General features: G+C 39.4%; 2 protein-coding genes across 2 annotated transcripts; one reads left to right on the forward strand and one right to left on the reverse strand.

The window, feature by feature from the left end:
• The first annotated feature begins 9,195 nt into the window (after positions 1-9,195).
• Positions 9,196-14,977, forward strand: LOC137881926 (protein FAM180A-like). Its single transcript, XM_068724128.1, has 3 exons — positions 9,196-9,274; positions 14,453-14,550; positions 14,648-14,977. The coding sequence occupies exons 1-3, from the start codon at positions 9,196-9,198 to the stop codon at positions 14,975-14,977; spliced, it is 507 nt and encodes a 168-aa protein (XP_068580229.1).
• Positions 14,978-15,202: 225 nt separating this feature from the next.
• Positions 15,203-24,123, reverse strand: slc23a4 (solute carrier family 23 member 4). Its single transcript, XM_068723055.1, has 13 exons — positions 24,104-24,123; positions 23,403-23,485; positions 22,557-22,697; positions 21,934-22,091; positions 20,424-20,583; positions 18,052-18,233; positions 17,526-17,646; positions 17,283-17,439; positions 16,901-17,154; positions 16,586-16,750; positions 16,390-16,498; positions 16,196-16,291; positions 15,203-15,950 (listed from the first exon to the last, which is right to left on the reverse strand). Exons 2-13 carry the CDS (start codon positions 23,448-23,450, stop codon positions 15,682-15,684), a joined length of 1,860 nt encoding a protein of 619 aa, XP_068579156.1. The 5' UTR covers positions 23,451-23,485; positions 24,104-24,123; the 3' UTR covers positions 15,203-15,681.
• Between the last annotated feature and the right edge of the window lie 1,304 nt (positions 24,124-25,427).

Here is a 25,427-nt window from a genome sequence, read left to right on the forward strand (position 1 = left end):
TAATACTGTTTTGACGCCCTACTAAATCAATATGTACTCTTTATTTTGTATATTATATTGCTTGCCTTGTGTCACCTGTATGGGTTCCTAAATAGTATGCATAATGCACTGCATATGAGAATTGCAGAGCGAGAAAAGGACTAAAAGTGAAGTGGAGCAATTTTCTCCCTGAGGCCATTAAATTTAACAGGTTACTCATGACGGTCATTTTCGGTAAGTACCACAAAGAACTAAATACCTGCTTACAAATTGAACCAAACCATCCTTTTAGTGCGTGACATAGTTAGTGGTAGGACCACAGAGGCAGTGAGCCACCCACTCAACATCCCCGTAGACAGGAATATTGTTTTGATTCAGACTGTATTGCATGTGACGGAGGAATTATCCCTGAGACTGCACAAATCTGATTCCAGTAAAACAATGAGTCTCGCCACAAGGCCAGTGTAGTCATCCAAGTGTGGCATTTTAATTATTAGTCATCTACTTTGAGTGCTTTGGTAGATCTGCAAATTTTGTTTTCTGATGACAGTATTGTATACAGCATCAACAATCAACATAGAACACGTACAAAATACTGCAGTTTGCAGACTTTTATGTACTGTATGCACTGATGTCACTTGTAAGTTGTGGTTGTAAATTTGTCCATGTATTATGTTGACCTGATAAGTCATCAACATTCATGCCATTATGACTACAAAACAGGTACTTTTAGATGTATTTTAATGATTGCATTTTCTCAATATCCCATGAACAGTGGTGGACAGCATTATGCATTGTGAAAACGTTTTACTCCACTACATTTCACTTATAACTTCAGTTAACAATACAACATTTAATCAACAAATACATTATGATGTATTATTATTAGGTTAAGATAAGCCTTTATTGATTGATCACAAGCTACCCAGCAGTACATTAAGTCATCAAAATTGCTCCACCTTCACCAGCTGCAACATTAAAGCAATGTACACATGACTTCATCTATAATTCTTATCCAATAACAAGTATTACTCTGACATGGGCCAGCCTGCATAACGAGTACTTTTACTTTCGGTACTTTAAGTATATTTTGATGCTGATACATTTGTACTATAATTTAATAAAACATTTTGAATAGAGGACTTTAACTTGTAGTATTTCTACACTATGGTATTGCTACTTAATAGAATAATAGAGTACTTCTTCTACCACTTTACAAATACTGCATCCATCCATACAACTGTCTACATGCTTCTTTATACATTACGCGGCATTACATATTTTATTTTGAAAATCATTTAGGAGGGAAAACACAGTCAATCAGCTTCTTACAGAAAACAATTGATGAGGTATTACAGATTATTGCTACCTCTGTGTCACCCACTGAAGTCCAACCAGGATACCCGCACACAGGGACATGAAACATGAGTGCAGCAGTAACCTCATCACTTTTGCTGCATTAGAGCTGGAACCCTGCGTTTAGCACTGCCTGGGTCTATGATTTCATTACAGATGCTTGATTCAATACTAACAACTCGGATGACTTCAGGTCAATTACTCAATGACAGCGCTGCAGGCAACACCATCAATCACCTGCAACTAACCCTCATCTCATGTCCCTTGTACGCTGCAGAAACAACCTGGCCTGTTCACTGTAACAGCACACTCCGAGTACCTTTCCCCCCCTCATGAGCGCAGCTTTCCTGATACTGTACATACCACTCACTCCAGCCAAAAGCATCAGCGCCAAGTGCACAGCTGTGAAAACAATCGTTTCACATCTAGATCCCAATTCTACTAGCTTAAAATCATTTTGTGCTTGGACTTTGCTTGTACCTGTATGTTCTCACAGGAAGGTCTGAGTGACTGGCCTTCTTATATGTGCTGAGTTCCCGAGAAAGAAAGCCATCAGATTGACAAGATAAGGCCCAAGGTCACACTGTACCTGTTGCACAGTTCAGTAAGACTCGCACACAGTGGAAGAAGATCTAAAGAAAGGCTAACTACAGCCATGCCAGCGTCTCCACGGGGCTATACCTGAGCTGAAGGCTAAATTCGGTGTGCTAACGTCACAATGACAATGCTAAAATACTGATGTGAAGCGGGTAGAATGTTTAACATGATCACCATCTTAGTTTACTACGCTAGCATGCTTACAGTTGATAATGTAACGCTTATGAAGCAAAAAATTTGACAAATTAGAGATTTGACCTGATGACGGCACTAGATGAAAAGTCTGGGGATCACCAAAGTCATTGGGATTCATCCTGCTAAATCCACAGACTAAAGTATTGATCCATTTGATCTGATGACGGTGCTGGATAAAGTCGCCGGCATCTGGCGGTGAGGTTGCCGATTGCAACCAACTAAAATTTCTCCTGTGTGCCAAGAGTGTAGGTGAACTATGGTGGCCAATGGGAAAATGTACTGTAGAATTCCCTGTATAGAGCCAGTGTTTGGTTTGTCTGTTCTGGGTTGCGGTAGAAACACGGCAGCTCCGTATGTAGGTATTAATAGCTCATTCTAAGGTAGCAAAAACACAACAATTCTTATTTAAAAAAAAGAGAAAACACTAAAATACTTATTACTATTATATTCCATTTCTGAGAATAAATCCCCCTAAATGCTTCACACTGTTCCTTTAAAAGATCACCAAAGTTATTTCAGTTTGAGGGAGGGACGTCTGTTCAAAATCCATTGCAAGGTGGCAAAAGGTGTTGAGACCTTTCAGTGGAAAAACTAAATGTCAACCTCTTGGTAGCACTACAGGGAAAAGTCAGGGGATCTCAAGTTGCATTGATCCTGTTACGTGAATTTCTGTGCAAATTGCGGTCCATCCAGTAGTTGCTGAGATATTTCAGTCTGGACTTAAGTGGTGGACTGACTGAGACCGACATTGGCATCCCTATGTCATGCTACTAGCATGGCTAGAAAGCAGGAGGAAAATGGGGAGAGAGAGAGAGAGAGAGAGAGAGAGAGAGAGAGAGAGAGAGAGAGAGAGAGAGAGAGAGAGAGAGCTCAGGTCAAGTGGATTAGAGGTAGAAGTCTGAATAAAGGAGACAATAAACTAAAGGGGACAAATATGATCTCCATTAGCCTGTGAAAGAGTTCATATAGAAAGCCAGTAGCCTTAATTGCAACTTCAATGATACTTAGGTCTATTAGGATATTGATCCCCATGTCAAATAAACTGAGCAACCTAAACATCTGCCTCATAGTCTAATTTGTTCGTATTGACATTTTATTGGGCTTGTGTGAGAGTGTGCCCATGCCTGCACAAGCAAAACGTTTGAATGTATAAAAGTATTTTAACACAGCAGTCTTACAGACCGTAGCTTACCATTTCCTTTTATTTTTCTTTGTAATATTTTGTTTTATGATTAAATAAATTATTTTCTTTTTGGCCTGTAGGGTGAGACGCAGACCCACTTCCCAGCTCCCAGCGGGAGCCGCAGTTAAAACAGGGGGTAATGGCCTTGAACTGCAAAAGTCTTCGGAGCCTGAAACAGAGCCCCATGGTCACTTGCCCGGATTATGGAGCCATTACTACAGCTTAACAAGGAGAGGGAGGTGGAACGATGCTCGCTTCAAAGGGATGGAAGTGAGCGGGTTGTAAACCGAAGTATTCCCAATACAGTACTGAAAGAAAAATGATGTTTTTCTTGTGTGACTTTGTGTGATTATCGCTACAGCCCAACGTTTTTCCTCTGATCTCCAAGGAAGACAGCTGAAGGTAGATGGCAAATGTCAAGGTCGAGGCAGATGAGTGGAGACGGCAAAAGCACAAAGAGCAGAAGAGGATGCGGAGGAAGAGGGATCCTGTATGTGAGTAAAAAGGAAATAAATTACTATTTAGGAGGATTTGCAGACACGCATAGTATAATCTCATAAAAGTCGAGACACATGCACGCACAAACTCAAACAAAGGCTCTGAGAACTGAATGTGAGTGATGAGGAGCACGTTCAAGGCCTTGCCACTGCAGACAGCTCATCTGTCGTCCTCAGAGATGAGGATTCAGGCGCGATGGGTCCAGAGTGGGAGGCAGATTGTGTCTTTGTCTGCAGGCTGAACTTCTTTGGATGAAACAATAAGCAATAATGCAAAAGTATATTTAATGAGTAGAAAAAAAGTATATTTAAGGATGTGATTGCAGTCATTTTCTGTAAAATGTGAAGTGTGGAAGTTCTGGACACATTTACTGTAAATAGAAGCCATTCAATTGGATTAAATAGATTTTAATCTGTGTGTGAATGGTACAGTATGTGACAAAATTCAATAAAATAAAAAACAGTTTGTATTGTTTTATTATTCATGCTGTATCAGAACACAATGCATTTTTAAATTGACATGTACAGTAATGTGCTTTCTGAACTGAAACTTTAGGTCTCACAAACATTTTGGGAAAAGGTTGTTGTTATTGAAATAATTCAAGATATTATATTAAATTTAAAGGAGCTCATTGAAATTCACAGTCAACATTCAGAGGCCCAGTTTTCATTTGCATATTCACATTTAATAGATTGAGTTTTGATGAAGTGATTTATTGTCCTTATGATTTCATTTTAGTTTTGACATTTGCAGTTTATTTATAGACATAAAAATGACAACTGGAGCTATGACAAATATCATGCACACATAGGGCAAAATACATTTTAAATGTATTAAATTATTTTAATTTACTAAGGCAGTCCTATGTGAATAGCATTAAAAAAACTCTTCCTTGAGGATGAGAATACTTATATACATATATATAAATAGATTTCAACCATCTGTAATTTATTTCCACACAAAGAGCTGCTACGCTTGTTTTTTCCTTCTTGCTCAGACTGCCTTTGTGTCTCCTCAAAACCCAAGACAGAAGGAATACCATCAGACCACTTAGATTTATTCTCATCGTTCGGAAACAATGCAGTTGCTGTTTTGATGCCCTGGATATTTTGTTGCAACTTAAATCCCAAAAGCAAAAACGCAGGTCATTTGTCAAAGTACCGTAACTGTGTTCGATCCAGAACACAAAGTCTGTTCTGTTCCCACAATGCTATTTTCGGTTGCGATTTTGATGCAGACTGTCCCAGAAAGTCACGTTTCGACTGCAGCTGTGGGGATTTTGAACTTCACCATGCAGCTAATTACAGTCATGGCTATGCTTGTGTGCTCTGTGTCTATGAGGAACAGATGGACAAAGGGTTTGACAGCCTGACTCTGTGACACATTGCTACGCCAGCAAAAGATCTGGTGGGGGACCGTATCCCAGAAGTCAGAAATTATAAAGTTAGTATCATTCCAAAAGCAGGAGGGTGGCTGAACGGATCATAAACTGGGTTGGCCTGAAGACAGCAGAACACAATACAACTTCCTAGTGATGACAGATGGTCTGTGAAAAATCTGGGATGTCTGCAGTACCAGGCTGTGAAATGGCAACTGCCCAGGGTGTGAGGATGCTGCATACAATATCTCCAAACTCTAGCAGAGAAAATGCTGATGTGTTGATATGAAACTTATACAATAGCTTGCCCAGATTGTGTATTAGAGAAATATTCAAATTTCAACTCTTTCCTGAGTTAAGTGAGACTTTTGACCTGAAATCAAATGTATATTGATGCATGTTCACATCACTAACTCATTTCCACGCTTAATTTATTAGTGTTTGGGTCCATCACTGTGAGACAGGCCACCGTAGATGAAAGTAAAAGCAGATAAATACTGCCATCTGGTGGATAAGTATAGCTATTACAGATTTTAGGATTTTTATTTTTTATTTTTTTAATGGTCAGACATAATGCTTTAATTCTAAACCCCGTTGTGTGTTTTCAGTATTATAATAATTGGCATTAACATTGGCATGAGAACATTTGTAAATATATATGTCACACAAAATCTGACGAACGTGCATTTGCATTTTGGCTCTATGTCTTCATGAGTGATTTAATATTGTGTGAGATATTGTATATAATAGTAGTGATGTAACCACTGCAACCCCCCATCTCGGTTTAACAGTCAATCGTTAACCAACACATTGTGAAATAAAGTTTTACTGCCGATCGTTATCCCTCAATATTCAGTAAATTATGCAATCAGGACATCATTTATGCTTTTCTAGTGGCCGACCTCTGATAATGTTACACAGTAAACAACCAATCCTTGTTTCAATTGACAGTAGGAGAACTGTCTCTTACATACAGTCAATGGTAACGATGGCAGCACCTTGATGCGTTCAGCCTCTGTTCAGTGAAAATTAGTATTGGGTGAAGTTAAATTATAACGTTATCATGATGTGTTCACACGTAATCTCGTAAAATGTAGTGCTGCTGAGAAACTTGAATAAATCCAGTTTACATGAATATTAGAGATGAACTATGACCTGTTTACAATACCTCTAATTAGTTTATAATACATCATTAAAACTACTAATGACAATATAATATTTATTATATAATACATGTAATTAATAAAAATACAAAAATGTATTTCCTCATCATTTGAATTGTGTGTTTTTATGAAGAAAGTAAACACTATAGATGACTATAACAAAGTAAAAAAAACATTTAGAATTTTTGATGGTGTAATGACTTCAGAGCAGTTGAAATGAAGATAATCTGGAGCCATAATAAAACAACAAAGGGATTTGTATCTGTCAATATGGATCATCAATGATGGGCAATTAGTATCAGCAGCAGAAAAAATCATGATCAGACATCTCTAAAAGTTATATTTGGTCCCTTTTTTCTTCTGTGCTGATCCGACCTGTGACTCTGATCCATGAAACGATCCGAACCGTGAGTTGTATGATCCGTTGCACAACTAATGTGTACTGTAGCTATCTACACATTGGAACATCAGTGATTTAGTGTTGCACTTCTATGAAGTTGGGAGCCTTGTGAAAAACTGATTTTATAAAAGGTTGTCAAAATTGCAGAATTAAAGGCCAAGTCTACATTGTACCTACCAAAAAGCTTGGAACCTACATTTCCCATAATGCAATTGTCTTTCATGAGACCCTTTCTGCCTGATAACCGGTCCCGTCTTGCAAAAAATTGTTATAAATGTAAAATCTCTAGCCAGAACTGAGATGACATCATCAGAGTCAAGGGTCGCCTCCACAGCCAACAACTGTTTTGAAAAAACTTTACCCTGTAGGACTCCTCATGAGAGTAAACTGAACTTCATGTGTAAAACTGGTGGAATGCCCTTTATATGTAAAAAATAGAGAAAAACTCAAAACTTGTGCCACACTGATCATGTGGTCACTTTTCGTTTTGTTAGTTATAAGAATATATATAGACATTCAATTAATAAAAAAAGAAAACAATAGCTACATGAAAACAGAAGGTAAATAAATGATAACAGTGTGACTTCCTATGTTGCTCGCTCCTTACACCAACATGTTTGGTATCGCTGGAAAATAGAAATTCCGAACTTTCTAAATCACCTCAACGCACCCTGACTCAGCGTCCGGTATTAACGATGAAACGAAGCAGTCAAACCTGACATTTTACATTCAGTTACTGACTGAAATAAATCTGTTTGTGCCTAAATATATCCCCAAGGCATACAGTATGTTATTTTTACCAAAAAGAGCAGATTTTAGTTACTTGGGGTTCTAGATTGGGCCAACAGGAAGTCCCACTTGTAGTAAACAGTGGGAGACTACACGCAGTTGCATCATTATGCATGGGGATATTGGATAAAATGGTGACATGACACAGGGCTCTATCCACCATTAAGTCACTCAGTACACCAACGTAGGAAAGGAAATTATTTGGGGTACAGCCTAGAATCAAATTTGTATTGAATTTACCTATTGAAAGAATATTCAAGTACTTCAGCTGTAATCCTTGGAGGATTCCCAGAGGACAGCACAGTCTGTGTCTGCATTCCTCCGCAGCAGCGCGACTGCTACGTCTTAGTCTGAGGCACAGCTTTGTCCCATTCTGACTTCCACGGACGAACATGCGAGTTCCTGAGGGCCAGGTGTACGGAAATGACCTCTAGAAATTTAAACTGTGTGCTGTGTGCTCACATGTGTGCCAAATGAAAGAAATTGATGTTAAAATAGTGTTAAAACAAATAAAAGTTAGTTGCACTTCTGGTAGCTGTTCCTCAGGCTTAGTGGAGAAGGCGAACTGTGCCAAGCAGTGAACAAAGTCTTTCTTTGTGGGTTCTGCGTATGTTTTCTGTCCAGTACTCAGGGTGTGTGCATTGTATAATTAGAAACCATCACTTAGGAGTGTAAGTTTTCCACATTTGTCCTCCTGAAGAACATAAACTGAGCTGGTTGCCGTAGGTCATCCTGGCACCATCACATATACGCTCCAGCCCCCTGAGGGACCAATCTGTTGGTAAAAACAGAACTAACTTTGACCTTATAGGTACACAAACACAGCTCCAAGGGGACAATAAATATGCTCTCTCACCCAATCAGTTCTTCAGTCCATGAATAGAAGCCAAGATAAAGCAACCCTTTGTTCGCCCACATTGTTTTTGCATTCGACAGACACAAAATATCAGCTTAAACGACTGCTCAACTGAGGCAGAGAATAACGACGAGTGTATTACAGGGTATGCATAAGCATGACGGGATGAACTGACGATTTGCATTAAAAGAAAGCAGTAGATTTTAAGCTTTGACTGAAAGACAGAGGCACATATAGTCAGTCCTGTGAAGTACTCAGGTGATAAAGAGGAAAACATTTCAGTGACAATGAGTAGAAATATGAACCACAAAGAGAAATGTTGCCTCCAAAGATGAAAATGCTGATGATAAGACAATGAAGTGTCATTAACACACACCTGTAAATGGTTACAGGAGAATGATGTAAAAATGAGAGTGTGTGTAAACCTGATGAAAACCAGCTGAAAGCAATAGAAGAGAGTCTGCTTTTGAGGGGCAGAGAAAGCGAGAGAGAGAGAGAGAGAGAGAGAGAGAGAGAGAGAGAGAGAGAGAGAGAGAGAGAGAGAGAGAGAGAGAGAGAGAGAGAGAGAGAGAGAGAGAGAGAGAGAGAGACATCAGATCTGGATAGGAGGGGGAGAGAAAACAGCCCTGAGGACAGACGAAGTGAGAGAACAGCAGGGATGAGGAAGGTGTACTATAAGAGAAGGGAAGAAAAGCAAGAGAAGCGGGTGCTAACAGGCAGAAACACAGTGGATGGAGAAGTTGAGACTCCTGTCCAATCCCAGTTACATGCAACTAGCATCGAGCGAGTGATCAGGCCAGCATGCTGCCCTGGAGGATGGCCATCGTTGGTCTTTTCTACTTCTGCATCAGAGCAGGTGTCACGCAATATCAGACTCAAGGTAAGACTTGAACTGAAGCTCAGTATTTTAGTGCAGAAGAGCAAAGTGTTCAGTGTTTGTATCAGCCTGTAAGAGGTTTGATTGCAGCATCGTTCTTGTTTACATGTTACTTAACAGAGCATGAATAGTATTTAGCGGCAACACTGTTTAATTGTAGGAATTTGATGCTGGATCTTTCAAAAAACCCTTACTATTTTGTAGAGCAGAGATTGAAATAGTCTTGGCTGTAGTGTTCATTGGTTTAGTTGTAATAGCAATCCTCATCTTTTTATTTTCTTGCCAAACTCCAAATTCTAACTCTGAAGTTTTTACTGAAAACAAATATATCAATAACAATATTGTGCAAGCATGGCTTTGTAACAGGAATGACTTCATTAATGTATTGGACATGAGAACCTGTTCGTCTCAGACATTTCACTGTTATTCTGCAGAGTTAAAGCAATCCTCCTCCATGCATTGAACAAATCCTCTTTCTCAGTAACAATATTAAGATTAACACATTTAAATTGAATTGAACAAAATAATCGCCATCTCATACAGACTGTGTCTTTCTAGCTACTGCAAATTTCACTTTTACTCTTATCAAGCTACCAGGTTCAGACCTCATCTGCACCTGTTTCTAATAGGAAAACAATGGGAGGGACCAGAAGTGATCTGAGAGAGGAAACTCATATCCTGAAGTGAATGAAAAGCATACCGTGAGATATTCAGACCAGCTCTGGACAGGGAATTTCCTTTCATCTCAGAAAGGTTGGATCTTTTGTGATTTGATAAGTTCTCTTGGTTTTATCTCTCAATGAAAAAACATGAACAGAAGTTATGATGCACTGATGGCGACGGTGAAACAATTCTGGTGGTTGCATTTTCTGTGTCTGGCTATGGACAGTTCTCCATTGACAGGAGGTCAAAATTCAAGAAGTGAATCCAAGCAGCAATAAGAAGCACTTCATCATAAAAAAGAACTGGAATCACCAGTAGTTCACATTTGGCCTTTAATTTAAGCTGGTAAACATGTGACTTTAGTGTGCGTTTTACTGTTGTGTGATTTTTGGGTCTGTCTTAAGTTTTCCCAAAAATTACCTCTAACTGCAAGCTGGAGCTGCCAAGCATGTGACGTTGCTCATGCACCATGTGATCTAAGCTCGGCGGGCTCGTGATCTTCATTATTCTTTTTATCACTTACATCAACAGAATATGGGCCCTCAGGATCAGTCAATACTGTGTGATTACAGCCTGGCTCATCCAATTTACTTCCAATTATAAACATACTGCAATGCATTTCAATGGAAGGGTAAGCAAATATGATGAAAGGTGTTTTTGGTCAGATATTTATGAAATGAGTATGTAATTAGTATGCTTGAAGGAATATATATAACCATACTAATTTATCAGACTCACCAAAAGGAAAAGACAATCCTGATAAATAGTGCAAGCTTTTTTGGCCTTATTGAAGTTAGATTACTGGACATCATTATCTAAACATTATGACTGACTTGTGTGCATCAATTGATCCTGCAGAAGTCCATTAAAATATCATCAACTTGTTGTATTTGTGATCCTGAATTTTAAGTGGATGGTGAGGAGGCGAATCGATTTCTTAAAGGGATAGTTCACCCCAAAATCAATCAAAGTTTGAGTGTGAGTTGCCCTTTTTTTTTGCTTTCCTAGGAACTAGTTCCGACATGAAACTGCTCACAACATGATCCGTGGATTATCTTGAGTAACTTCGTCATGATTTCTGGAAAGAGACATTGCTGTTGAGTTTTTCAAAGGCACCTTTTTGGCACCTTGAGCACCACAAGCTGAGTGCCATATAATACCATTACATTGGAGAGTCCGACATCTTTACAGCCGATATCTCTAAAACTAGGCCACTCACACCAAAACAATCTAGACTGATCAATAGCACTACAGGAAGGACGAAAAATGTGTATTTTTGAATTTGAGTGTTAACTGTCCCTTCAAGTGTGTTTCTAAAGATCTCTTCTTTATTAATGACACTGTATGAGCTGGACATAACTTCTTCACTCCGGACTAGACTCCAGACAAAGCTGTATGGTTTTGATTGCACTGCAGCAGGTTCAAATGATGGCACGAAACACTGCAGTCCAGCACAGTCACAGCCACTGGCCTGAATTTGTGCACGACAGGTTAACTTCCTGTCTGTCTGCATTTATGTCTGTATGAGTTCCTCTTATCTGCATTTTTACCTCCATCAGTTCAAATTGCTGGGCCCCTGAAAAGTTGCAGTGAATGGGCCCTCTGCAAATCTGCTTTGAGGACATCAACGCATGCGTGTGCTCTGTCTCTCTCCTATTAAAAACACATGAAACTGAGAGAGCCTTACTCAGTGTGTGTGTGTGTGGGGGGGGGGACATACAATTCACTTCAACATTAGCTAATAATTGGTGGATAATTTTTTTCTGCAGCGTTGTAAACCATTTGCCATCGCCACACAGTCACACCTGACACCCAGTGCTGCTCCTCCCTCCTTTCAAACAGTTTGCTACATTAGTTGGTCTAAGAATAAGTAGACCGATACAGAACAATGTGGGGTATAAACAAACATCTATTAAATAGAATATTTTCAATAGAATCTTGAGATATGTGAATATTAACTTTTAATAAGAAATTGAAGAAAATATATCGTGTGGATAGTAATAAAATATAACACTGAGCTTTGGCTCTCCTTCCAGGTAATTAGTCCAGTCTTCACAATATTATACAATTAGCTTTGGCTGCACAAAGTAAATATAAGCCTCTAGGTTGTGGTTTCATAGCACCTGTAAATTATAGATAACAATGCTTTTATTCATTGTATCAGCTGCATCAGGCCCATTCAAACTGGCTTCCTTAACCTTGTCTTGAGGGACTAGATGATCATTGTGTTGGTTTTAAATGTTGTGCGCCTATGAGGAGCACCATCACGCCCATCTGGACTGGTCCCCACAGAGGTTGCAGCTGGAAAGCACGAGTTTCATTTCATGCACGCGCATTTGAACGCGTGTTCACGCGCGTCGTGGTTATCTTTTCTGAGCTGCAGTTTATAAACACTGTGCAACACACGTTTACCTGATTGTTGTTCCCTCAATTTACTCATGGTGTGTTTTTCTTCTCTTTTTGTGACAAGAAGGATTGTTCTGCTTCATCCTCTCATCGAAGTTGTAAAAATTGATTCCTGCGTACTTTGCGGAACTCAACGCAACTTGCTTACTGAGTGTCCAAAAAAAAAAGACTCACCATTTTCAGGAGAGGAGGTGGGTGGGTGATTATCAAACAGGCTACTTTTTACCAAAGCAACAAAAAATAAAATGTTGTTTTAATAAGTAATGGTGATTATCTTTGGTTCAAAAAGGAAGAAAAAAAGAGCATTGCTTCAGGAAGATCATGATAAATTATGTCTTTCATGCCCCCTAAACGTTTGCCTTCCCCTCCCCTTATGGGTACAACAAGTCACAGGTACAACTAAGCGTCGCATAACATTGAGTCTAATGTGAAAGACGAGCGTGTTGTGTTAGTCCTACTGATGAGAGGAAAAAACTAGAGCTTGTTAACCCATCTTTAAATAATTAATTTAGTCTCAAGTATTTAACATGTGTATATGTTTTCAATAATGTGCATAAAACAAATTTGTGCTTTTTCAAATGTATATCCCTATTTATTCACAGAAATGGCAGTAAAACTGGTCAGGAACATTCATTTACACACAAATGAGCTCTTCTCATGATTTATAGATGAGGCCTATTTGGGTCGCAATGTTTTATCATTTTTAAAAACTCTGCTCGATACCATATGACATGTAAACTGCCTGAGCTCCAGATATAGCAATGCATTAATAAAACCAGCCTGCAAAGACTGTTGGAGATACTGGACCGTAATTGGAAACAGTGGTCTAAATCTCTCTCTAGTCTGGATTTCTTTCTTTCAGTTCTTTACCTTGATGAATAGCAACGTCATTCTGTCAGTGGCTCCACCCCTTTGGTCTTGAGTGAAATATCTTAACAAATGTTGGATGGATTGGCATGAAATGAAGACATTCATGTTCCCCAGCAGATCATACCCTCTGCCTCCAGTGATTTCCTGAATGTTTCTTTAGTGTCACCAGAAGTTGTCATGATAGTTTAGTACCAAAGTTAAACATTCATGGTCCTCACTACTCTAAATGACTTTGGAGATCCCCTGACATTTTATATTGTGCCCTCATGTGGTTGTATGTAAAATCTCACAACAACTATCAAACTAAGTTCCATGACATGCAGACTTTCATGTTGCCCCTCACCTTGATTTCTAAAAACTTTCAATTTGTCCAAGACATGAGCAAATACCATGGATGTATTTTAGGAATTTGAATACCGGATGCGAGAATGCCGCCCGGTTATGTGGGTGCTCGCCCTGTGCATGAGCCAAAAAAGTGGCTTCCGGGTTTGCTTCCTGCTTAGAATCTGTATGTAGTATAGATTTGAGACGCAGTAATTGTACTTGCCGAACATTTGTATATGTTAGCATAGTCATTTTTGCGAATTTAAGCATTTAGCTCAAAGCACCGCTGTATATAGGTTTTGAGCTCTAGCTGTTTCTGCACAATTATTAGTATTTCACGTAGCGTGACTGCATAGTATTTGAGGAATGTCTGGGCAAATGCGTAATGGTTACACTTCCTCAAGCTCCAATCATAAAGAAGTGGAAAGGTTTTTGCCTGTGAGCTTTCTTACACCGCTTTGGATTTGTTGTGGTTGACACCCTGCTTTCCCCATGCTGTGAAAATGAGCATGAAAACATTAAGCCCACATACACTGCATGCTGAAATCATCTGGACCCTGTTGTACGATCCGTGTGTTACACCGCCTTTCATTCCTCTGCTGCCTTTGAAGTCTGAGGTCAAGTCTCATCGCCTGCAGATAGAAGTCATCTGTAAGGTCAGAGATCGCAGCGTTTGAAATGCATATCATAGATTAACTGCAGTATCTCCCGGTGGGTCTCACATGTGCCAGGACAGTTCAGAGTTTGTTTTAACTGCTTGTCACATGGACTTCCAGCTTAACAGGTTCAAGAAGCCTTTTGGGTCCACAGCAGTACATTTACGAGCCATAAACGTGAAAGGAAAGGTTTTGCTCGGGAAACTGTTGTTGATTTTCTATCATCCTTCATTCTCTCTGTCTATCTCTCTTTACATACTAGCTCTATTCCCAGCTGTAAGCAAAATGAAAAGAGGGTTGACAAGTGTGGTGAGCCCCACCTTCCACGACTCCTTCGATGACGTTCATCTGTTATTTGAGGTGAGACACGTACATCCAGAAATGAGTGTCTGAGGTGTAAAACCAGCTAATAAACCTCAATGAACACTGAGTAGTTGTTCTTCTTTTCCTCTACTAGATCCTGCTTACTGGCATTAACTTTGAGGCAAGTGGAGAGTTCTCAGTGCAAGATGCTGAGCTGGCTTCCCTCCACAAGACAAGAAACCTGGAAGTCATCTGTGAGGAGATCATTCCCAAGAAGCTATCAGACGTATTTAGGCTCATCACTGGCCTTTCACACCACATTGGTCACCTGCATCAGGAAGATTTTGAGCGCACCCTGTTGACCTTGGTATACACCACCCAGGAGATGGTCAAGTCCTCGACCGAACACCAACGGCGCATGTGGGCCGAGTCTTTTGTTAGTTTGTACAGAGCCATCAAGCAGGATCTGACAGAGGAAAACTGAGTAGATACTGATGTTGCTGCCCGATGGCTCCATGTGTGATATACTCATGTGAAAAAGATCCATAGAGATTAGTGGGTGCTCTTGGTTTGTGCATTGAGGAAACACTGGCAGGCTGTAAGGAGCCTGAGAGAGAAATCCTGTCAGAGACTTCAACAAACTGTTGCCACAAATAAGTAAAGTGCATTGACTGATAATGACACAATTATTAAAATATTTACTGTCACAGAAAAGTTAATGCAAACATGAGGCACAGCATAAACATGACACTCTTTGTTAGATTTATATACTGAATGCAATAAAAAAAAACATTAATCATCATGGATCTACTTACATTCACGTGTCTTTTCGGTCTTTATTCACTAGCACCTGCTTGTGATCACATTATAAAACTGATAAGCAAACTAAATAATTCCTTAGTTTCACTCAAATGGTATGCTCTGTAAATACAAATGACTCTACATAAAATTGTCTGTAAGATATATATATATATATAATTTATAATAATTAATAATAACCAGGTACTTACATACCTCCCTAAAGAAAATCATAAATTAAGCAATCTTATACAAAACAGTTCTCCAAAAGGTTACACCATGTTGTTACAGTACAGTGTCTTTAACAAATAAAAGGAAGTCCAAACTGAGCTGCCTCTGATGTATTGTATGCTAAATTCCCAACATTGCATGCTGAAGTGAGTGCAGAACTCACAGAGCAACTCCAATAATGATCTGTGAAGGCTCTGGATGTCCAGGTTGCTGCTTAGGCTCCAGCGCATTAGTATCTGCTGTGCATCCATCCAGGGAGCTGGGCTCACCAGGAGGGCAGAAAGGTATGTACCGGAGCCAGGAGGAAGAAGACAAGTAAGAGCTGATGCCAAAGGGGAGGTTGTAGACTTCTCCGCTCTCCAGTGTGTTGCTGGAGTCATCCTTGTGAGCTTTGTTCCACGCCAGGATGCCTCGTTCATGCTTTGATCCTGTTAGACACATGTTAAATGTGTTAAACCAGACTACCACGGTCTACTGAAGACTCTATATTGACTCTTTGACATTGACATTTGTGCTGGATCTCTGGTTTAATCACCAAGATTGCACATCACATATTTTAAAATGTTTATTTTGCTGTTAATATTATGACAAAATAGTAACTCAATAGAGGAGAGGATTTAGATTACCTAAACAATTTAAACATAAAAAACTAATACTTCATAGTAAAAAATACCTGGAATTGTGTTGTCCAGAAAGAAGCCAAAGAAACCTCCTACAAACATACTGGTTGTCAGAAGTACCAGTAGCACCTGGTCGAGTTCAACAACACCTGAACACAACACAATGAAAATGTTTAAAATAATCAAGTAAAAGTAGGATGCTTTATCTGAAAATGACAGATTGTATAGTGACATTCAATTCATGTACCTGTAGCAATAGCTTTGGGGTTTTTAAATATCCAGTTGGGAATGACCAGACCAGAGAACATGGAGAAGCCAAAAATGAAGATGTTTCGAGAAGAATTCATATCGGCATACTGACAATGCGGAAAAAAATTGAAAAAAAGGTTTTAACCAACATTTAGATCAATGTAAAAAAAAGCCTATGATTTTTGAGTGTGTACCTGCAGATTAGAAACTCCTGCTGCAGAGATGACGCCAAACATAACCATGAACATCCCTCCAACCACAGGTGATGGCATAGTGGTGAATATGGCGCTCACTTTACCAAACACACCCATGGCGACCATTAAGACACCGCTGGCCACAATCACCATGCGGCTGCCAACCTGCAAAAAAAAAGACAGAAAAAGAAAAGGCTTCTTGTGAAACTGTCTGTATTTAAACATCATCAATGACCCTGAAAAGAAACAAAAAGATTATGCTTAGATTTGTCAGTTGGAGAAAATCACTTCCAGATGTACTCAGGCTCGTCTTACCTTTGTAATACCGAGGACTCCAACATTCTCGCTGTATGAAGTGGTACCGTTTCCTGTACCCCAGGCTCCAGCCAGCAGACAGCCCAGTCCCTCAATGCCAATACCTCTGTTGATAGCGTGTTTAGGGGGAGGCGGAGCCCCAGACAGCCTGGCACAAGCGTGGTAGTCTCCTACAGACTCTATCATGGAGGAAATCACACCAGCCAAGATGCCAACCACCCCTGCCAGGCTCACAGTCGGCATCCCCCACTGACCTAAGTTTGGATTCAAGCATAAGGAAACAGAGAATGACACAATGTATATAACCAGCGAACCCTTCTTTTTCTATTCACTTTTTTATTAAAAAAAAGTCACTTCAGGTGATAGTTTATCGGCCTTTTACCTGGGTACGGAAAACTTAACCAGGGAGCTTGGCTCATAACATCTCCCTTTAGGTCAGTACGGGCCAGATAGCCATACTGGTCTGGTTCAGTAGGAAACACATTGTAGATTGTCAAAATGTAGCAAATGAGCCAAGACAAAGTTATTCCAAGCAGAACCTGAGGACACGCAGAAAAAAAAGAATAAAGTCTAAAGATTAAATTCATAATTTACTTAATATATCAACTTGTTTGATGATACATACAGGGAGAATCTGAAAGATGTAGACACGGGAGGTGTGCAGCTTTTTCTCCTTGCTGAACGTAGGAAAGGGCACAGGTATGTGACGGAGGTACTGTGAGAACAGGATGATCAGTGCTGTGGTCCTGTGACAGACAGGGACAAAGACATTAAATGAAATGTCACAGTGTCAAAGAGGACTGCACTACTGTGTTGCTAAAGCTAGTTCCAACCAACATGAAGCAAAGTTGAGGAACTAATGGGTTTTTTTGACAAAGGAACTTTTTAAAAGGCTTTCCTGCACTGCCAAGAGATTAAGACTTTAAACAGAGTTCAAGTCTATTATTATTTAAAAACTAAATTGACTATCCTCTAAGCAGGGGAGGAAGCAGATTTAAACGCATTACATTTGCATGAACTTCTTCTCACAGAGATAACGATTAAGTGAAGAGTCAATTTTACTAAACTGGCAAGGTTTGGGTTACATTCAACATAATCAGAAAGTGATAATCCCAAACCCTAAAATGACACTGTTTGGGAATTTTACCCACATGCTGGCGATACCCCAGTGGTTGCCAGCACTGGTACCGGCTGAGTCAAACAGGGACAGTCCAATGAGAGAGATGGTGGGAGCGATGGTGAGAGGTCCAATGAAGCGCATGAAGAGGCCGATGAGGCCGGAGAAACCAACAAACACCTGGAAGAGTGAGCCCACCATAACGGACCCCTGCAGCTGAAGAACGACAAGTAAGATGATATCAAAATGTGGCATCGCTCTAATTACAAAGGTGTACCAGAGATTAGCTTGATAGCTATTATCATTGTCACATTTTTGTTACCATATGCAAATTACACCTTGGTTTCAATAGCTGTTCAGACCGATGGTACTTTTCAACTCAACATCCAATTTATATGACAGGAACCAAAATAATTGTTAACAGAGTTGGTTGTCATGACTTTAACAATACATAATATTTCTAAACTCAGATGTTTTCAAATTTAGAGATTTTGTAAATCTCAAGGTTGCACAATTAATGTATAAAGGAACACTATATTTAGTAGGTCAGTAATCCAAGATGAATTTTGTATAATTACAAACAAAGGTTAGAACAAATGCAAAACACAATGTATGTAACTGTCACCGTGTGAATGGTTTGGAAATGGAAAGAGAAAATTTGTAGCACAGATGTAGATTATATCTCAAGGACTCATTCTATGGGAGCGAGGTCAACAGAAGGTCCAAAACCAACTCGTCAAAGCACTTTTCCTACAAAACACGTTAGCTCAGCATAACATATCAATTAAGGGTTCATGTTATTTTGCGTCAAAAGTCAGTTTCCTTAAGTCTTTCATTCACAGTCGGATGTGTGTCTCCGTGTGTGTGTGATTTATGATTTTGAAGCGTGAATGCATACTTTTCAGATAGTAAAACATGGCTCATTCATTTAATGTCAAAATTTGTTTCATTCGGGTCCTCATAAGTTCACAGTGTGTCTTTTAGAGTCTTTTAAAATAAGCCATATTTCAGGGTCCTTAAGAGTAATAGTTCATCAAACTGGTTCAGGTGGTCAGAACGGTGCTTGATCTTGTTTGCTTTTCTCCTCTGTGAGATGTTGTAAACTGAGGGTTTGTCAGTCAGCACCGTAAGTGCCCTGGGGGTCAACAAAACCAAAGTTTATCAGATTAAAGATTCTTTTTCATCATCACATTTCAGATCATCTTGCTGTCGTCGTCCGCAACAAGCTAGTCGCTAACTTTATATCCCTGCTGCTGGTGCTGGGCAGGTAGTGCTCAGTTGTTTTTTATCTGAAAACAGTTGCCTGGAAACAAGGTTGAGAAGAGCAGCCGCACTGATCTGAAACATTAAAGCTGAAGGCCGTAAGACCAAAACAATGATCTGAAAGATGTTAAAGCTCTCTGTATGAGGGGAACTGCTGATTTGGATAATTATTCCCAGAGGTTTAACCATGAGCGACACTTTACACATTAGACATTGTCATTTGAACTTTTGGTATCTACAAATATTGATTAGTGCAGCTTTAAGCTATATATTAGAGGTGTTTGGTTTATGCTGTGATATCAATATCCGCAACTGCCTGTGAGCTGTAGGTTTGATTCCACTTACAAAACAGATGAGTGCTTTCCCAGTTGTGTGGTTTTGGAGAGAGATCAACAACAAAAGATAAAGAAGGTAAAAGAGGGAGCTTGTTGTGCAGCTCAGATACATTATGAAGCAGGGCGTTAGTTCATGCAGGACACAGAAGTCATACGCCCCCAGCTGTAACCAGCTGACAGCCAGACCGATTGAAGCATAGCTTCCAATCTGCCACACACCAATGACAGCCCACTCTCACTACAAGGAGGTTTATTTAAATATGACTCCCTCCCCACTGATTCATTCTACACCGACGCTGTTACAGACCGTACTGCTGGCAAAGCTTTGCCTCCTCCACCCCAACCTCCTCCACCCCTTTTTAGTTCAGAGTTCACCTTTCAAATGGTTGAAATGTATTTGTATAAAAAAAATAAAAAAAACTGTACTTGTACTTCTGGCTCATTCCTGTAAACCCTCGGGGGTTGTTGCTCGGTGCTGCCCGTTTTTAGCTTGGTAGCTGCTGGCTAATCCAGGAAGCATTCAAAGAGCGGAGCCATCATCACAAGTTTAACTGTATTTCCATTTGTTGCAATAAATGTTTAAAATCTATGACGAGGGTGTTCCTGACTGAATTATAGTTATATGCAATTTTTTAGATAGCTTTTTGTCAGATTATCATACGGCTTTCACACTTGAATAATATTGTTGGGTTCACAGGTTCAAAACTGGCCAGTGGCAATTTACATGTGAACAAAATCCCATTTACAGAAAATGTTCAGTGAGTTACGCTGTGAGTCGTTATTAGAAAGATTGGATGTTTTTTCTCACCGCTCTCATTCGACTCTGCCACACCTCTATAAATTCTGTGGAGGACGTGTTGACGAGGCTGGCATTTTGTGTCCAAGCAGGACATGTCCACTCTGGCATGGACAACATCGCCATGGAAGGAGCCAGCAACGTGAATGTACCACCTTGGAGAATGGGAAGTCTGGAAATGTCAAAGAGAAATCACGAGGGCAATTAGGAGAAGGGAGCCGGACAGATATGAAGTCAGGATAGGAGTATTACTAGACAGGTCATCTTTTTATCTTATATCACGTCAGATGTTGTGCAAGACAGCTTGGGGTTAGCGTGTAAGTCAACAACCATAATCATTTTAAAACAGCAATAAATAGGTTACATTTGCTTGACAAAAGTGCAGCTCCTCTCAAGTCCACATCTAGAGTCTCTATCTGTATACACAGTCGCTGTTTCTTACACTCATGTGATAATATGCTTGATTTAAATCATGTGCTCTCTAATTGGGTGGACTGCTGTATCAGGGGTTAACTGAGTTAAAGTCATCTGCTATGTAATAATCCTCATTATGCTGCTCAAATTACTGTCAACAATTCACATTAGACCGCAGGAAGTCAGAATAGTCAGAAGTACTTTTGTGGAAAACATGAAAAAGTCATGGCAATATTTAAGACACATCTTTTGATGGGAGTTTATAATGTTTTCATTCAAAGGGACAAAAATATTTTGTGTTGCATTTTCCTTACCGCTGAACTCCAGGTATTTGGTTAGAGATAAGAAAGCAGCAGTGGTGCTAAGCCAGGGAATGCAGATTTGGCAATAGCTAGATTCCAAACATAATAAGATTGAAATTCCTCCACTAATCCTACTGTGACACCAATACTCAGCCACTCTGCACAAACATAGTGCAAGTTCAGAGCAACAAAACGCGGTTGAAGTTTGTAGGGCTCTCGAACAAAAATCAGCCATTGCATCATTTCTCCATTGTGTGTCTGTCTCTGCCCACAAGAGATACGTCACATTGAGGAGCTTTAACACTTTGTGAAGGGCGTGCTAATAGTCTGGATTTTTTCTTTTGGGTACTCAGAGAAGAAGTTGTAATCTATTGCATCAAATTGTATTATTTTGTATCTGTTTATATTGTTATGCATCATATTGTATTAAAATGTATCACTTAATATTTGTATTGTACTGTAGGTAGGCTATATGTTTTTGATACTTAAATAGAAATGTAGTGGCAACAAACAATTAGGTAAGACGTTTTATAAAACAGTAGGTATCTCAATATGTAATTCTTTCTTTTACCCCTTTATTCCTCGTCACAGCTAAAAGTACTTTAACATTTGAAGGCATGCTAAGGTAAACGCTCTCCTTTATTCCTCTGGTAATCCCTTAAATAGAAGCTGTGCCCACTAAGACAGTAGAATATTCTCTTGTTCAAGGTTCACTCTGACATGTCATGTAATAAAATCCTGAGGTTAGACATTTATCACTCAAACATCTTCCTGCTCATTAAACTACCCCTCCTTTACTCCCTTACCTAATGCCGAAAGTAACTTGCAACAGAGTGCAAACCCCAGAGACGAAGAAGATGGTGCTGATGAGGTGGCTCTGTGTGAGGCCGTCAAACTGCAGACACAAGCCCTGAGACAGGATTAGTGGGATGGCGATGATTCCCCCAAATGCTGTCAAACAGTGCTGAGAGAGAAAAAGATGGGGGGAAAGATATCAAGAGATACATTTAGTTCATGTCTGATGTACATAAGGAGAAATGAAAAAGATGTTTTATATGCTGGGTGGGAATAATCATCCAAACACAAGCTAATCTTGACAAAATGGTAATGGTAGAAAAAGGAAATATTTTATATGGATAAATACAACTAAGTCAGGTCTTCAGAGGAAGGTCTGACTGATCACAGCTGTTAAACACATAAAAAGACTCACTGACTGACCATCTCAACTGTTTCTGAAGCAAATTTCACAATAAGGCTGATGAAAATAAGACCGAGTCTAACCAAGCATGAAGGAAACGTCAAACAGAAGCTCTCATGTGACACTGTTGTCATGTTTGCATTGTGACATAATGATAATCAGAAGCTATGCTATTGTCTCTTAATCAGCGTCATTGTCAAACGTGGCTTTAAAACCCCGTTGCTGACGTACCTGGATGCCTAGGATGATGCACAGGTACCAGGGAGGTACATCTGTCACACAATATGCTAGCTTGTTGCTGTTTCCCTCCGTGGACGTGTCCATTTCTTCTTGACGTTCTGTGTCAGGTAGATCACAAAAGCGCCCCTCAAGCTTCAATTAGTCAGACAGAGAAGCAGACAGAGGTCAGTTAAGGACACGTGAAACAATGGCATGCTGCAGATCTTTGTTTTGCATTGTGGCGATCTGTAATGTTGTTATATGGGTACAATCTCAAAACAACAGTAAAACAATTGAATTTAGTACTCGTTCAACCAGCACAACTTTAGGACGCCCATAGACAATTCCTTGCGAGGGAAATTGGTTAAATATTTGTCAGATGAGTTACACATTTCCATTAGTAGGACTAAATGTTATACTGTCTTTCTTATTTATTTATTTATTCTGGGCTCAGTCCAGACAAAGTATCATCACTATAGTTAAGATTTGGACTAAAACCTCCTGTTTCCCTGACTAAACAGCATGTCAGTGTTGTAATTTTAAGCATGGAGGAACAAGAATGTACATTCATATGTTTCCATGACGCTACTTTGCCAGCTGTTCTATCGCTTGTCAATTATTAACAAAAGAAAACAACTATGACCCATAGTGCACTAAGAGAAGAGATAAATCGTCATAATAAAAAGTAGTTAGAAATGTGTCCAGATTCACACACTTTAAAAGGAATTCATTGGAGTTTCACATGTCCATGTACTTTAAGCTTTACAATTGTCTTGAATAGCTTTACAATAACATTTTAAGTTTTTAATCTTTTCAAAACAGTGTCTTGTAAAAAAATTAAGCAAAGGTTATACTTACTGCAAATGCGTAGTTGTCAAGACCATTACTGTCCTTTCCTGGAGCCATGTCAGCCTAAAGGCTCAGGTGGTGATCTTTTGAGTCTGAATACAAAACAGGAAAATGAAAAAAACATCAGCGAGAGGGGAGGGAGCGCATCAAAAGAGGACGGGAGAGTCTGATAAAGAAGGAAAAGAGCGAGGAGGTGGGTGGGTGCTCTTTGGTAGGAAGGAGCGGAGTTTAGCCTTGAGACTGCTTGCGCTTGTTGACTGAAATGAGTTCCGCCAGCAGCTCATGTGAGCCCAATTACAACAGTAATAGCAGCTGACCAACCAGCCTTTGTTTCTCTTTCTCGGTTTCCCTCAAACACACTCCTGTTCTCATTACAAGACCCCTCTAAGAAGCCTGAAGAGCATTTCTGAAGAGGTACTGAATAGTTGAAACACAGTCTTCAGGGCATAGCTTATTTATGTTTTTCACTTTTTGGCCTCCAAACCTCCTTTACTATCACATGTTGTCACATGGTGCAAATCTCTTACTGATGATGGGTTAATGTTCAGTAAATGTTAACTTAATTTATTCATTAACCGTAAAGTTTGATTTCCCCTAAATGATATTAGATTCAATTATATTATTAGTCTAAATTAAGAGTTTGATAGCGACCCACATCTAGTTCATTAAGGAAGTCGTAGTATGGCAGCAGAAGAAGCTCAGATTCTCACATACAAAGTGAAGATCCAGGTCACAGACAGGCAGCTGCATGGCACCAGGAGGAAGAACAAGCATGCAGTAGGCTGTTTAAGAACAAAGTTCATCAAAGGAACACCTCCCCTCAAACTGATCCCAGACACTGTCACATCCTTCAGCTGGCATTTCTGAAGTTTTTTTTTTACTCTTACGATTACCTCTGCAATTTATTAAATCATTTTTAAAGTGCATTTTATGCAGTCCTCGGGACACAGAACACAAGCTGTAGGGTTCTGTGGACATCATAAATAAGCAGCTGGTCTTTGAAATGTTACAACCTAAAGAAAACTGAAGAAGGAAATACAGGATGTCTGCCGTATGATTTTATCTTTTTTTTATGACGATTACTTTCCATAATAGTAGAACTTGAAATAGTAAAATATGCAAAAAGATAGCTTCTTCTTCAATTCTATATATATATTTTTTTTTTTTTTTTTTTTTTTGCAGAAAGTCATTCCTGCAAACAAGTTTTAGTCATAATCCAAAGTACTGGACACATTTAAAATTTAGACCTGATGGTGGTGAAAATCTATTAAATTGTTGTTGTGATATTTTAATCAAAACCACGGTGGAAAAACTCAGGCCATCATCAGAATCTGCAGGATTCGTCGACTGGGGACCACGCATGTCAGTACAGAATTTCATGTCAACCCATCAAATAGCTGTCAAGATATTTCCGTTTGTATCTGTTCATTTGACAAAAAAAAAGTAAATTGTCTCTAAGACCTTCATACAGTAGAAAACTACTACTGATAATTATCTGCTTTTTAAAACATCTTTTGAAACATTTTTTGTGACATAATACTATGAGAAAACTTTTGTTTTCGCTGTTAGAAACTGTTCAAAAAGAAGGAATGGAAGCTTAAAAGAAATGCACCAAATGGAATAGATGAAGGAAATTGAGTTCACATGAAACAACAGAGAAGCAACGCGGAGACATCATGAGGGCATCTGCTCTGTGTGCATGTGACTGAATGCAGCATACTCTACAAGGATCCATCCCATGGCACGGAGTGAAGACCTGGGATTGGTGCTATTATTCTTTCATATCACTGTATGAAAGCTGAATTAAGCCAGAATCATGTTGTGCACGTGTATGTCATGTCATGAATGTATTTTAACCTCACAGCAAATCCGTTGTTGTCTTCTGCTCATTAAAGCGTGTCAATAATGAATAATGAATAATTTGTGAAAACATGAGTCCGGTCACCAGACATAGCCAATGTAGTGAAGACAGAAGGAAGAACTTTCTTTTCTTTCTTCCTATCTGGATTCAACCACAACCTTTCACAGTATTGA

The sequence above is a fragment of the Cebidichthys violaceus genome, unplaced genomic scaffold (genome assembly GCF_023349555.1).
Source record: "Cebidichthys violaceus isolate CVI_PGR_0920_01 unplaced genomic scaffold, fCebVio1.0.p SCAF_3, whole genome shotgun sequence".
Lineage (NCBI taxonomy): Eukaryota > Metazoa > Chordata > Actinopteri > Perciformes > Stichaeidae > Cebidichthys > Cebidichthys violaceus.

Coding starts and splice junctions, on each gene's coding strand:
- LOC137881926 (XM_068724128.1), top strand. CDS start 9,196: ATGCTGCCCTGGAGGATGGCCATCGTTGGTCTTTTCTACTTCTGCATC. Junction 9,275..14,452: donor CACGCAATATCAGACTCAAG/GTAAGACTTGAA, acceptor TTTACATACTAG/CTCTATTCCCAGCTGTAAGC. Junction 14,551..14,647: donor ACGTTCATCTGTTATTTGAG/GTGAGACACGTA, acceptor TTCCTCTACTAG/ATCCTGCTTACTGGCATTAA.
- slc23a4 (XM_068723055.1), bottom strand. CDS start 23,450: ATGGCTCCAGGAAAGGACAGTAATGGTCTTGACAACTACGCATTTGCA. Junction 16,751..16,900: donor GAGTCCTCGGTATTACAAAG/GTAAGACGAGCC, acceptor TTTTTTTTGCAG/GTTGGCAGCCGCATGGTGAT. Junction 16,292..16,389: donor CCCCAAAGCTATTGCTACAG/GTACATGAATTG, acceptor TGTTGTGTTCAG/GTGTTGTTGAACTCGACCAG.